General features: G+C 46.5%; 1 protein-coding gene across 8 annotated transcripts in view; it reads left to right on the top strand.

Annotated features, from left to right (window-relative positions):
• CHD8 (chromodomain helicase DNA binding protein 8) overlaps positions 1 to 14,894 on the top strand; it is a 1,687,145-nt gene that overhangs the window by 273,743 nt on the left and 1,398,508 nt on the right. For 6 of the 8 annotated variants that reach the window (XM_069633907.1, XM_069633913.1, XM_069633911.1 and 3 more), the window contains exons 6-7: positions 3,303 to 3,494; positions 4,431 to 4,508. In XM_069633907.1, the coding sequence (XP_069490008.1) occupies positions 3,303 to 3,494; positions 4,431 to 4,508 (270 nt within the window). The remainder of the gene's footprint in view (positions 1 to 3,302; positions 3,495 to 4,430; positions 4,509 to 14,894) is intronic. The other 2 variants (XM_069633910.1, XM_069633914.1) reach the window with 1 other exon arrangement.

The raw sequence follows: 14,894 nt of genomic DNA on the forward strand, positions 1-14,894 counted from the left end.
GTTTATATCTCAACTGGCAGCTTCGGGCATTCATGTCTTGTTGGAATTACTTGTTGGCTGTTGCCGCCTACCTGTCCACAGACAGCTGTTTCTTTTCATTGATGAACCCAGTCATTAAAACACATTTTGCAGGTCTATTACATCTTTTTCCACCAGTACATAATCCTCATCCAAAGTGGGATTTGAATATGGTCCCCACCACCTTATTCCATAAACCATTTGAACCTATGGCTACGGTTGATCTCAAATACCTTTCATGGAAGGTCACATTTTTGATTGCAGTGACTACGGCAAGGCGAGTAAGCGAGCTTCAAGCTGTGTCTTTGGAACCGTTCCTCACCTTCCATAAGGATAAGGTTGTGCTCCGCATTCATCCTTGTTTCCTACAGAAAGTAGTGACTGATTTTTCATTTGAATCAATCTATCTTATTGCCTGTCTTTTTTCCTAATCCGGCCTCAGATGGCGAGAGTTTTTTTTTTTACCATTTAGATGTCACGCAAGCCCTGAAGTTCTCTCGACAGAACGACTGAACTCAGGGAGGAAGGGGGGGGGTGTATAATGGCGTATACCATTAAGGGCCTTCAACCTCTGAAGGGCATTCATGCCCATCTGGTACGTGGCAAAGCGGCTGCTATTTCCTTCCAAAAGTATGGGAAACCATTGCCAAGGCGGCTACGTGGGCTTCCCCATCAGCTTTTTGTAAACATTACTGCTTGGACCTGAGCTCCAGGACCGAAGCCCAATTCGGCCAGGCTGTTCTTAAAAACCTATTTCAGTAAGGAGTTTCCATCCACCCGTATTACCTGTGAGCAGTGCTTGGGAATCTCCCACAAGAATGGAGGAAAGGGGACGGGACGTAGGAGTATAACAAAGTTCCTCACCATAGTGACTTACTCCTTACTCCTAGTGATTTACTCCTAGTCCATAGTCCCCTTTCCTCCATACGCCCGCCTGCCGTCTCCTCTAAGAAGTATCCTCTATTTTTGCTTAAATGGTCACAGACCTGGCGATGGAAAAGGACTGAAGGGCGATGCGTGGGCGGAGCTCAGGAGGGTGGTGTTAACGGCCGCGTGCAGTACCCCACGTAAAAAGAGAAGGACAAACCTTTTCATTTTTTATGCTTTTTGACAAGTGCTCCGGTCCTGTCCCGATTGACGGAATGTTCCACAAGTATGGAGGAAAGGGGACTATGGGCTAGGAGTAAGGTATTTGCTACAGTGAGTAACCTTGTTAATTTGAACAGGGTGGCTTCTTTGTGGGAGCATTGTCATGCTAATGTTCCCATAGTGCACTTTCCAGTGAAATCTTTGTGTATCATTTGTGTTCTTTTTTGTATGTTAAACTATTTGGGGTTTTATGTATAAACAAGATTCAATGTTATTATAGTATGATGCGTTACTGGCCACAGGGGGCACCATCCTCTGTTCCCCCTGCAGGGAATGGTCCTAGAATGTTTTTTGTTGGGTGGTCCTTTTTCGGTTCATCAGCTTTTGTTTGTTTTGGCTTTTGCATTGTGATGTGTTGGCAGTTTCCCTTTGTTGATTTTTCGTGTTTAGCTTGGTGAGTTGGAGACATGTTTTTAGCAATTTTGTTCGGATTTCCTTTGGGAGTGATTTCCAAAGTTTTGCTGCGATGGAGATCGCTGTTCCCCCAAATGTCCCCTTAGAGTATTTAGGTTCAAGTAGAATGCCGTTTTTGGCACCTTTTTAGTGTTCGGTTTGGTTTGTAAATGGAAATGTACCCGGTATAAATGATGCTCCTTGGCCGTGGATTGCTCTGTTATGCAGACCGTTCCATTTGTTTTTTTGTCTTATGATATGGCATTTGTAACACGCCTATACACAAGTGTTTCAAGGCCAATGTATGGTTCTCAGTGCTGGTGTGATGTGTTCTCTTCGTGAGTTGGAGGAGGAGGAGGAGGAGGAGGAGTAGTTGTTGCTGCATTCTGTATTCGTTGTAAAAACACTGTACTAAAGCAGACGGTGCAATGGCAAAAGTGAGAAATATGTACAGTGAATGTTGTCATTATATGTTCACGTTGCTCCCCATTATCAAATGCTATAAAGCCAAAGTAGTACCAAAATGAACATATGGTATTTAAACATTGGGGTTTGACTTGAGTTTTTTGATGTCCTGGAAGCTGCGATCTGGCACAAACTGTTTGCCTACAGTTTCCCGATAGCAGCGATTTTCTATGAGCTGGGCTTTTGCCACTGAAAAGTCGAGTGAAGTGGAACGCGTTTTTATTAATGGGGAAACATAAGACCCCTCATGGGAAACTATTATGTGTTTTACAGACATTGTTAATAAAGAATTAATGTGAATATTTGTCAGCATGGGCCTGTACTTGTTATAAGATTTGAACAGATTTGAACTGTACGTCAAGACTCCTTGTGCAGGCTGTGGATATGGTCAAAAGGTGGATGTGGGACGCCGATTGGGTTAAGTGTTCAATCTGCCAAAACACAAGCTGCTCTGATCGAGCGGGTGAAGGCAAAAGATGGGGAATATTGCCAAAGTATTTGGAAACCTTTCCTAATTATAAACTCAGAAATCAATTTGAGACTATAGTTTAACTTAATACACATGAAATAAATCTTGTATACTAGAAATATGGCAAAGGTTCCATTTGCCGTTTTTGTAAAAATACAGAAATTCATGAAAGCCTAAAACATCTAGTGATAGTGTGCCACTCTTCGGGTGACTCTTACCAAACACTTTGGTAAATACATATACAACAATGGATGTAATGATGTCCAAATATTTTGGATATGTAGCTTCTCAGACAACTGTTACTCACAATCAGTATCTGAGGTTTTTAAAATGTATAGGAATGCTTGATTGTTTTTGAATTGATGGTATATTACATTTTCCGAACACAATATGTGTGTATATATAACTTGGAATTTCATTCTTTCGTGATGTGAATTGTAATTGTGGTAATATTAAAGTTTTACGGTGTGTGTCATATATATATATCTATTAGGATTGTATTCTTTGGTAATGTTTTTTGTCTTAACGTATGAATTGCAACTGTGTAATAATGCGAAAGGTACACATGGTTAAATCAAGCACAATAAAACGTCCTGATACGGAAGAATGGTGTTTTGATTGCATTTGTGGTACAAGATGTCTAATGAAAGCACTGGTGTTTAGGTAGAAATGTGGTGGTGGTCGGTGTAAGGGTTTTAGAAATAGTGGAGGACCCTGAACTGTGTTTTTGTTCTTGGTTGTAACTGGGATGAGTGTGCTTTCGGCAGTTGCTTCCTGTTCGGCTAAACCCCCACATCTTGTTCTGCAGAAGAGGCGCTCCAATAGGCATGTGAAGCGCAGAAAGTACACAGAGGACCTGGACTTCAAGATCACTGATGACGAGGAAGAGGAGGATGTGGATGTGATGGGGCTAGTAAAGATGGAGCCTGTGGTGGTCCCTGAAGGGTTGCCACCCCTGACAGAGCCTTCCGAGAGCGTCCCGTCGATGCAATTCTTTGTGGTGAGCTATAGCAACAGGTATTGAATGGTTGCTATGTACATTGTCTTCCCCCCCCTGCATAATTCGGAACACCGTTTCGGCTAAAGTCCCGGGCATACTTTTATCCAGTGAGATGATTCACTGGCGTTCTTCATGGGAGAAGAAAGGTAATTAAATGGTACGAAATATATTGTTTTTTTCACTGTAAGATCCTGTTCTGAATTTAAGCTGGACTTACGGTTGTGAGGGCGCATTCAGAGTCCAACATCTGTCCTGCAAGGGCCAAATGTCCTTGGTTGTATATGGGGACTCTGATCTGAAGTCTCACAGATGATGGAGTCGGGGGGGGGGGGGGTTCAGATAAAGTCCCCCAGTTTCCCATTCAGTCCTACAAAGCATTGTGAGCAGTTGCCTTTTGGTAAGTTTCAGAAATTTAGTCCAGAATTGTCCACATTCCTAAGTTACTCAATCAACAGAGGTATACCCAGTTGAGGGAATGTGTTCAGAATTCCCCCCATAAGGGGCAGTTAGTAAACTGGTGTCTTAATCCAGAAATAACAGGAATCCAGTGCATGATATTTCCTGGTGGGGTCTGTCAGTCTCCCAGGAATCTTGGTCCATACCAAAGAGAAACCATAATCCTGTTGAATACTGGCCTCCTCCCGGCCCCCCACAACTAAATGAAAGTATCCATTGGCGACGCCAGCTCGAGGTCAGGAGTCCCCTATTACTCTCCCAGAGAACTATATAAATGAATGTACATTCCACAGTTCTACAAGAACAGTGTTTGATTACAACGCCCCTCTTCCAGGGGGCACTCTTATCTTTTCAATGGGTGAGGAGAGGGAAGATCCAATCTGGATGCTCTGTTGTATATCCTGTGCCTACTGATATTTGATATGTATGGGGCTTGGGGGGTCATACTTATTTATCAGTTTTCCCTTTTTGTATCTGCAGGAGAACCCCAGTGAAGAGGATGCAGCCATTGTGGACAAGATCCTGTCCATGCGAGTGGTGAAGAAGGAGGTGAGGGGGGTCTGTACACACATTTATTACCATCTTTATTTTTTATTTTTTATGAACTCTTACATAGTGAAGATGAAAATCTGAAACTGTATCTCTGACATGAGTCCCCTAAACCTTTTCTTTTTTCTAACTGGTATATTGAAAATTGTTCCTGTATTAGTCCTAATCCAAGACATTCTCATAGATGTAACTCTACACCTCTCTGGGTTCTGGTGTCCAAAAGCAGATGTCCCTGTGCAAGTAACTTTTCATGGTTCTCAGAGTTTCACTATTAGTTGCCCTTCTTCGATCTAGCACCTTCTCTAGCGGCTCTCTGGTTTTCCTCCTCCTATTACACGCTACGTAGCATCTACTGGAGGTGTGCCTGCAGAATCTGAGAACAGCGACACATTGATGTGCTTTGACTTTTCAGACTAACAATGTTTTGTATCGCGCTTATTTCGCTCTACGTGCACATTATTTGTTTTTGAAGTAAAAAAAGGTCGTGGATAGGCCGTTCCTGTAATATTATACCTACTGATACTTCTACAGCACTTGTGATCCTTCACGCGTAGACTTCCTCAGATTGTTTTTTTCATCATTGGGTTGGTCGCTGTACGTGTTCGTATTAATCTAGCGCTTGGTCTCTAGCAATATGTCGGCTAACTTGATTCTGAATCACGTTCAGAAGACTTCACGCCCGGCATAACTCTGGTGACCGGATTCGCGAATTCGAAGGGTCGACGACTACACCAGGCCTTTACAGCGTTGCAGTAGGGTGTGGAGAAAAGACATTACTAGTTAGAGTACACTTTTGCAGAATGGTTTATCGTACTTTCCACTCATTAAATTTGATCTCCCTGTCCTTGTATGTCGACTATGGAGAATACTCCCTTTAAGTTGTACCCCTGTTTTTTTTTTTTTTAAATCTCCCTGGCAGGACACGCACCGTGTAAAATTACTGCCGTCTACTGGATCATCAGGAGTAGAAGTGCCAAACATGTAAGCTTTTTTAAAGATCATCATTGGAAGAGTTGGCCGGCTTACGTGATGCAGGCTTGAGGCTTCCAGTGAATATTCTGCAGTTGTGTAAAACCGCGGGCTGACCAGGACAGTGTCCGTTTTGAGAGCGAGTCCATACAACTAGGGAAGCTTTGGGTTCCCAGCAGCCTGTCCACAACTCCGAACAGCAGTCGTCAGGCCTACCTATGGTAGACTACCTCTGGTGACAAGAAGGCTATACATATAAAGTACAAACACCAAGTCCGCGTAGAGGTAGATGCTGAGCAAGTCAAAACACTGCAACTATCAAATACAGGTCTGCGCCGAAACACACATTGAAACAGACGCTCGGCCTTGTCAAAGGTTCCAAAGGGATCAGAGGCCAAGAAACCTACTACTGTTTGAAAAGGGTTCAGAAAAACATGTTCACATAAACAACCTGGTCTTACTGAGGGCTTCTTATCCGATGCACTAAAGAGTATCACAGCACTCAGAATCTGGAGATGAGATTATTTTTACAACTGAATCCTCCACAACCACATTGCCGAAGGAGAGGTCCCAGAAAACCAGGGATAAGATCTGCCTTTTATGGAGTTTATCAAGAAACACCCCAGCAAGAGGAAATGGTTAGTGTAGAGTGTCTCACTTGAAAAAGCGAAACCACCCACCTTACCTGTGGACCTGGAGCTCGTTGAGTTAGACTACACTGATGATGAAGACACCTTGGAGGAAGTTCAGGAAATTGAACCTGAAGCCTATGGAACTCGATACTGAAGTAAATAAGAACTACAGAAGTCCACCCAACATTCAGAAAACTACTAAAGATGGCTATTTAACTCTAAGATAAACATAGACGCACGCCTCTACAAACCATACGCCTGGACCAAAGCAAACATGGAGCAATACAGAATGAAGAACCAACCATAACTATTCAACACCCAGAGAGAACCAGAAGCCAACTAACTACCTGTTAAGGAGATGTATCATTTGTATGCTTCATCCCCTCTCCTAGTGATAGCCCCAGCTCTTTTTGCTGGCCTTAAGGACCTTTTTATTTAAATCTTGAATGAGTGGAGCCTTCTTTCCACTCATTCATTCTTTTGGGCTCTTTCTTTTGGTACTCTATTCTTTGTATTCTACCTGTACTATGGAGTATGTCTGCTTCACAGCTCTTAAAGGCGTCTGTATTTTTCTTTTGCAGCACACAGCTCCTTATGGGTAGTGTTGCTCAGAACCCTTGGGGTCCTCCTTTAAGAGTATTCTTCTATAGTCTCAAGTAACTACAGTTCTTAAGGATCGAGAGATACCTAGTATCTCTCTCAAAACTCTATAGCCTGAGAGATTGGCACATACCGCCTTATTTGGAGTGCCAAAGGGATACCTAGTGTCCCCCCTTCTCTCTGATCATGTGACTTTTAAATCACATAGACAATCTCCTAGTTATGGCTGGTGGCAGTGTACGTGTTCTACCAACTATTGTGTAATGTTTGTACCGCAGGCGATGTCCATAGTCTTGGTTGTGCACAATAAGGCCTCCTTTCTTTTTGTTGCCATAACTAGCATGATTGTTCTTTGTTTGACCTCCCCATCACAGAATGGTAGAAGGGCTGTGTGTAAGCGGGAACCAGTGGGTGTCCCTGCCTAGGCTCCCGAGTGTCTGTGCAGGCAGGAAGTGGCGGAGGAGTTTTCCACCCCCTGTCCTTTGCCAGAGTGCCTGAATAGGAGCAGCTCCCACAGGGCTCTAGCACCGATTGGAAAGCCAAACACCCCTTTCTGTTAAATGTTGTGAGATGGCAGCGGGGTGTGTGCTGGAACTGCATAACAGGTGAGGCTTCTGGAATGAAAAGCAAGTCGACCACTGGAAGCTGAAGTAACCGAAGAAGACGACCAGAGATGCTTGCAGGATCCTTTGCAGTACCGTGAAGCGACCACTGCTGTCCCAATGCAGTTTTCTGTGTGACAGAGGAGCTTCCGAAGAGGTCTCCGCCTTCCCTTGGCTGGTGGAAACAACCTGTCCCAAGACTAATGTGAATTGAGCCATCTTTCCAGGTCCTACGTTTGAAAATCTGCGGAACCCCAATAACAGGAGACCTGCTGGCCATTTCGAGTGCATCGTCGTGGAAATGCTGAATCCATCCAAATCTTTGCTGAACCCATAAGAACACTCCAGAGATCGGATCCAACTCGACCGGACCCGCCTCATCGGAGCAAGGGACTGCAGGAAGTGAAGATTCACCGGGCGGTCTGCGTCCTTTGGTGATGCTGCAGAAAAGGTGGCAAAACCGCGGAATTGACAGTTGTTGAAAGTCGTGCTTCAAGACATCCCTCGAGACTGCTGCTAAGAGAGCCCATCCATTGTCCTGCCTTCACTAATCAGACCAAGGAATCCGGAGGTCTGGTCCAGAGTTACATCGTGGAGCATCCAGTAGGATTTTTTTTTTTCTAATAGTAATAGGAGGTACTGTGGGGAGAAAGCTATTGCTTACCTGATTCCAGAAATTCACTCCAGAACGTTGGAGTGCATGTAGAGGTGTCCAGGGCAATCCCATCTTACCTCTGACGCAAACTATGCTCATAAGGGTCTCTATCGTTCGTTATTAACTTGCTGCTTCTATAACACTACAGACTTGAAGAAATCCACAGGAACTCTTTGTATTCTGCTCCTTGTCAAGACTTTGAGCCCTCTCCGAACTTCCTTTAGCTAGAGTTGCATTTTTGGACTTGAAAGACTCCCTGTGCGAAGAAACCCTCTCTATAACTTTGAACCAGACTGGTGTTACTCTAACAATTTTTCTTCCATTAAGGTACTTTCTTGTATGAGTTTGTAGAGTAAATGTCTTTCCGTAATTCAGTTGGGAACCTAATGTGCGCATAATTACTGATAATAGGATGGCACTGTCTTTTGCTTTTCTAACAAATGTAACTGCGAACAAACACAAAAATGAAAGTGTCATTTTGAAGTGTATTCTAGTGTAAACGTATAAGGTATTTAAAGTGATTCTAGTGTAAATATAATTTGAGGCTTGTGGAATCTGCTTAGATCACAAGCTGTGCATAGGCTGACATCTAGTGGAAGCTGCGGAGTATTAGTTTGTTTTTCAAAACTCAAAAATGGGCGTTGTTACAGGGCGTGCTAGTAATACTATCCCTAGTGTGACGTCCACTGTACCCATGATCCCTTGCGCGTGTAGGATCCTCAGATTGTTTTTTTCCGCCATACTTGACGGAAGCATTCTGCGGAGTTCCAGGGCTTTCAGCCATGTTTTGCTAAATATCATAATATTTCCCCGTTTCTTCCACTCCCATGTCGAGTCATCGCAGTTTGAAGCTCGACGCCGGCCCGGAGAAGAAACCATCTCACCCTTCTTCTGCACCACAGTCACATAAAGACAGTTCTAAGTCTTCTGATAAACAGCTAGCCAAGACCCTGCACAAGCCCATAGGTCCAGTCAAGTCATGGAAGGGGAACCCTCTCAAGAAAGAGTCATTCCCAGCTCCAAGAAATGGACCAGTGAGGATATGGACAGGGTTATGTCTAGAATGTCTTCCCTAGCAGATTTCTACTCCAAGAACCCAGAACACTTCCTCACCTAAACCCCTGACGGTGCTACTCCCTCAGGGTCTAGAGACCCGCAGCCCCCTGGTAAGAAATCTCTATTTGAGACCCCAACGCAAGGTCAGTCTTCAGACCCTTTTTACATCCAGCCTTACACCCAGTATAGTGAGGATCCACTACAGGATGAGGATCCAGACTTGGTAACGTTGGATGACCAAACTGGGGTGGTCTGTTATGGGGATGATGAGGACCAGGAGGAGGAGGAGGAGGAGGAGGAGGAGAATGACCCAGAAGTCTACAGAATAGACTCCCCGGTAGGCAAAGAACCTAAAGTTACCGACTCTCCAGTCGACAACCAGCCCCTCCTAAATGAGGTCTTGACTAGAGCAGCAGAACACTTCCGCATAGACACTCTGGGGGGCACAGGAGGAGAGGGACTTTGCCGAGGAACTAGTAGGAGAAAAGAAACCCATTGCTCAGGCCATTCCAATTCTCAAGTCCATCCAACGGAGAATTGATCCTTCCCTTCTCAATCCTAACTCACCAGGGCAGTAAACCCCAGAATCGAGAAATTGTTCAGGGCAGCCCAATTGGACCTGCTTTACATAAGGGGGCAACTGAAGCCTGACTCCCTGGTAGTTACTAATACCCGGAAGAGGGCGGGAACGCCTCTATCATCTGAGGCTCCCCCCGACAAGGAGAGCAAGAAAATCTACGGGTTGGCAAGGAAGGTAGCCTCCACTTCTGCTTACCAGGCAAGGATTGCCAACTCCATGCAAAAAAAAGTTGGATGGACTCATCCAACTAAGTCTGGCGCTCTTCCCGAGAGCTCTCGTGGAGCTTGCTCATTAATTATGGTGCAAATTTGTGCAAATTTACTCAGTTTGATAAAAACTTAAACTTTATATATGGATTCAATGGTTGATGTTCAAATGAAATTCTAAAAGTTATTTCAAACACCATTCTTGATTTACAGCTTATGAACCGCTAGATATCTTCAATCAAGAAGCAGATTTATTTGGTTTTTCGTATGGTTGTTTTAATGCCAATGCATTGACATCCTTCCCCACCCCAACGTCGAACTTCGACACTCGATGCCAGCTGGAGAAGAAATCGACCGTCGGCTGCTGCACGACGGATTTGGGCCTCGGAAGGCCTCTGGCCTTGGCCCTGCAAGTAGGGAGAGTGGGGGGTTGTACATAGTCTACACTCTTTTTATATAGGTACACCTTATACATTTCTTACACTTAACAGCCCGCTGCCTCAAGGTGCGTATGGAGGGTACCCCGTTTCAATTCTGCCCAAGTGCAATCGCAAATACCCTTAGGTCGACAGGCACGCCACATGCAATCTCTGCTTGCCGAGGGACCACCCCGAAGCGAACTGCAGTGTGTGTAGTAGGTTTAAACCTAAGACACTTAAGGTCCGTTCGACGAAGCGTTGGGCCCACCCCGCCAGGCAGGCGGCCATGGCAGCGGAGGGTGCCTTCAGCGACGCCGTACTTTAGGACGGCGAGGGCATTACGGCGTCGAAAGACAGCCGAGCGCAGGTCCCTGACCTCGGAAGGTCGTCCGGCAGGGCGGCTATGGGGAAGACCCCCGGCGACACAAGCGCTTCACACACTAAACACACGAAGTCCAACCGAGACTCTACGACGTCGAGTTCTCGGAAAGAGGCACAAACAGAACTGGCCGATTCGGTTTCCTCTGGGCACTCGCGATCAAGATCGCCGCATGACTCCAGGCAATCATCCACTCTTGCCAAGAGTGCCTCGCTCCCTAGAAGTTCGATTGTCGGAAGACGAAGACGACTTCCACCCCCAGGCCGCGCTCCAGGAGTCGGAGCCCGCAGTCAAAATCAGCGAGGCCCCACGCCTGAAGGACAGGGACCCCAGCCCCGATCCTCGACGCCAGGCGTCGAAAACCTCCGGAGCCACTAAAGGACAGGGAAAACATTTTTCCACTCACGGGGAGGGGGAAAACAGCAGAAGAAGCAGCTTTTGCACTCTTCCACACCTGTGAAACACACCAATCCCCCTAAACAGACAGACAAAACCAGGTCTGCTGATATGTCTAAAACCGCAAATCTACTCAAGATAAATCCCATAGACTTGCTGAGAGAGTCATTCCCAGTTCCAAAAAATGGTCGAGTGAAGACATAGATAGGGTCATGTCAAGGATGTCTTCTTTGGCTGATTTTTATGATAAAAATCCAGAACATTTCCTCTCATATGATCCACAAGGGGCGACACCCTCAGGCTCTAATGATCCTATCCCCCCAAATAAAAAGCCCCGGTTTGAAACACCGATGAGGTCAGACCCCTTTGAGGTACAACCATACACAAGACCATACTCACTGTATCAAGGAGAGGCTTCCTTTGGTGAGGACCAAGAATTTGGCATGGTAGAAGAGCAAACCGGGACGGGCTACTATGGGGATGATGAGGACCAGGAAGAGGAAGAGGTAGACCCGGAAACATACACAGTAGATTCCCCGGTAGAGAACGAAGCCCCGGTTACCGACTCCCCGGTCGATAACCAACCCCTCCTAAATGAGGTTCTCGCACGTGCAGCAGAACATTTCCATATTGACACCCACGGTGTCCAGGAGGAGAGGGACTTCGCAGAAGAGTTAGTGGGCGAAAGGAGGCCTGTTGCCCAGACCATCCCTATCCTCAAGTCCATTCAGCGAAGAATAGACCCGTCCCTGGTGAACCCGAACCTCACCAGAGCAGTCAATCCCAGGGTTGAAAAACTTTTCAGGGCGACCCAGTCTGACCCTCTCTATATAAGAGGACATCTGAAGCCAGACTCCCTAGTTGTCACCAACACTCGTAAGAGGGCTGGAACCCCCTTGTCGTCGTCCGAAGCTCCTCCCGACAAGGAGAGCAAAAAACTATACGGTTTTGGCAGGAAAGTAGCCTCAACGTCCGCCTATCAAGCAAGGATTGCAAACTCCACCACCCTGTTGGCCAGCTACAACTGCCATCAGTGGGAAGAAGTCGCGGCACCCATAGCCTCTGCTCCTGAACCTTTAGAGGGCCAGTTAGCTCGGATTTCCGCAGAGGGTAGAGCCGTGTCTGGTTGCATTTTAAAAGCAACCTTCGACGCCGCGGACAACGCAGGCAGATTGATAGCAGAAGGCACTGTTATCAAAAGACATGCGTGGTTACGGCAGTCTGGTTTTAAGGCAGAAACCCAGGCATCATTGTTGGACAAACCGGTGGAAACCGATCTGTTTGGTAAGGCGGTCGAAGACGCACTGAAGAATGCCAAGGACGAATACGAGACACTCAAGTCCCTTGGCCAGTTAACCAATAAACCCCCTAACAAGAGAGGGAATAGTAATTTCCGTCGCCCACGCGGCCAAAATTCCCAGAGAGGATCTAACTATTCCCAGGGGCAGGGTACACAGTGGAACAACAACCAACAGTCTACCCAGGGTTACGGCAGGGGTAATAGGAGAGGTTGTGGTAAAGGCAGAGGCAGCCCTAGCAAGGGAGGCGGCACGCCTCCACCAAAGCAGTGACGCTCAGTTCAGGGTCCCTTCTCACGCAACCCCAGTAGGGGGGACGCATTTCCAACTTCACCCAGGCTTGGGAAGGGATCACATCGGACAGATGGGTGCTGTCAACAGTATCCGCAGGATATTGTATAGAGCTACTGCAGCGTCCCGGGAACCATCCTCCACGACAAAGAGTACACTCTTTAGAACATCAGAAGATTTTCCTCGGAGATCGCCATTCTGCTAGAAAAGGACGCGATAGAACTCGTCCCGGGACACCAGGTAAACAAGGGTATTTATTCAACTTACTTCCTGACAAAAAAAGATCTGACAATGCGCCCAGTATTCAACTTGGGCCCTGCAAACAAGTATGTCCATCCCCAAAAGTTTCGCATGACTACTCTCCAAGAGGTAATCCCCCCACCCCCCTCCTAAAAAAGGGAGAGTACATGGCAACATTGGACATGAAAGATGCCTATTTGCATATTTTCATGTTCCCAGCGCACAGAAGATTCTTGTGTTTCAAGGTGGACAGTCAGCACTGCCAGTTCAAGGTGCTGCCCTTCGGTATAGCCTCGGCTCCAAGGGTATTCATCAAGGTACTTGCGGTGGCGGCGGCAGACATGCGCAGGGAGGCAATCCCGGTGTACCCTTACCTGGACGACTGGCTCATCACGGGGGAGACCCCAGTAATTGCAGATCCAGCATTCAAAGAACGATCGACTTCTTCGAATTGGGTTTCTCCATAAACGAGAAATAGTCTTTTGCCAAGCATGTCCAAACAGTTCTTAGGAGCTGTCTTAGACACTCAAGAGGGGTTGGCCTTTCCATCAGAGGAAAGAATTCGGAATCTACTACTGCAAATTCCTTTTTACAAGCCCGGTCGCCAGATAAGGGTGTGCAAAGCGATGCGTTTGCTAGGCATAATGGCGTCATGTATTTACCTGGTCCCCCACGCGCGCCTGCGACCCATGCAAGAATGGTTGGCGAAACAGTGGTCTCAGGCAAATCATCAGTGGGACGATCTAGTGGTCGTTTCGCCAACACTTGTTCAAAGTCTTCACTGGTGGACAAGAGAGATCCTGTCAAAGGGTCTCTGGTCTCACACAGCCAAGAATCCTATCAATCTGCTAGAGCTTCTGGCAGTATTCAGAGCGCTTCAGGCGTTCGAACCCCACCTGTTGAACCTGTCAGTGCAGATCCTGACAGACAGCACAACAGCGATGTTTTACCTAAACAAACGGGGAGGGACTTGTTCGCCAAATCTGTCCAAGCTTGCCCAGAACATTTGGAGATGGGCATTTGGACGGAACATTTACCTCTCATCTCAACATGTTCCAGAGGATCTCAATTTGCTAGCGGACGCTTTAATCAGAGATCCCCTCCCAAGAGAACATGAGTGGTGTCTACTCGAGAGAAGTCGTAGAAGACATCTTCTCACAGTGGGGTTTCCCCACTACAGACCTATTTGCCACAAGCGAAAACAGGCAATGCCCAGAATTTGCATCCAGGTTCCCCCAGCCAGACTCCAAGGGGAACGCCCTGTGGATGAACTCGTCAGGAATGTTTGCCTACGCTTTTCCACCAACCCCTCTCATGAGGAACATCGTCAACAAGATGCACAGGGAATCGATGACACTCATCCTAGTTGCTCCCATGTGGGCGAGGCGACCGTGGTTCCCAAACCTACGAAGACTAGCGGTGTGCGAACCCATCAGGCTCCCATGCTGGTACAACCTACTGTCCCAGCACCAAGGACAAACCGTGCACCCTCAACCCAACTCGATGAACCTGGCAGCATGGCTCCTGAAGTCAGTTTGGACATCTCAATTTACCACAGAGATGTATGGACATCCTAAAGGAATCTAGGAAACCTAATGTGGGGCACTGTTACTTTGATAAATGGAAAAGATTTATCTGGTGCCAGAATAAGCAAATCAACCCAGTTGATTGCACTCCTTCCAATATTGTCACTTACATGCTCCACCTGCTGGATGCAGGCCTGGTATTTAACTCACTAAAGGTACATCTGGCAGTGCTGTCGGCCTACACCACTTTCCATAACAAGGTTTCGTGGTGGAAAGTACTAGTGGTTAAAGCCTTCATGGAAGGGGTAAAGAGAGTCCACCCCCCAATTTCAAACCCACCACCGGGTTGGGACCTTAATGTGGTGCTTGCTAAGCTCATGGGCCCACCATTTGAACCCATGCATAAAGCCAGTCTCAAACACCAGACCTATAAAACTGCCTTCATAGTAGCCATTACATCCATAAGAAGGGTCAGTGAAATTCAGGCTCTCAGTGCAGGATCCTTTCTTTACTGTTCATAAGTATAAACTGGTTCTACAAACACCC

This window comes from Ambystoma mexicanum, chromosome 13, assembly GCF_040938575.1.
Source record: "Ambystoma mexicanum isolate Mex_15411 chromosome 13, UKY_AmexF1_1, whole genome shotgun sequence".
In the NCBI taxonomy this organism is placed as follows: domain Eukaryota; kingdom Metazoa; phylum Chordata; class Amphibia; order Caudata; family Ambystomatidae; genus Ambystoma; species Ambystoma mexicanum.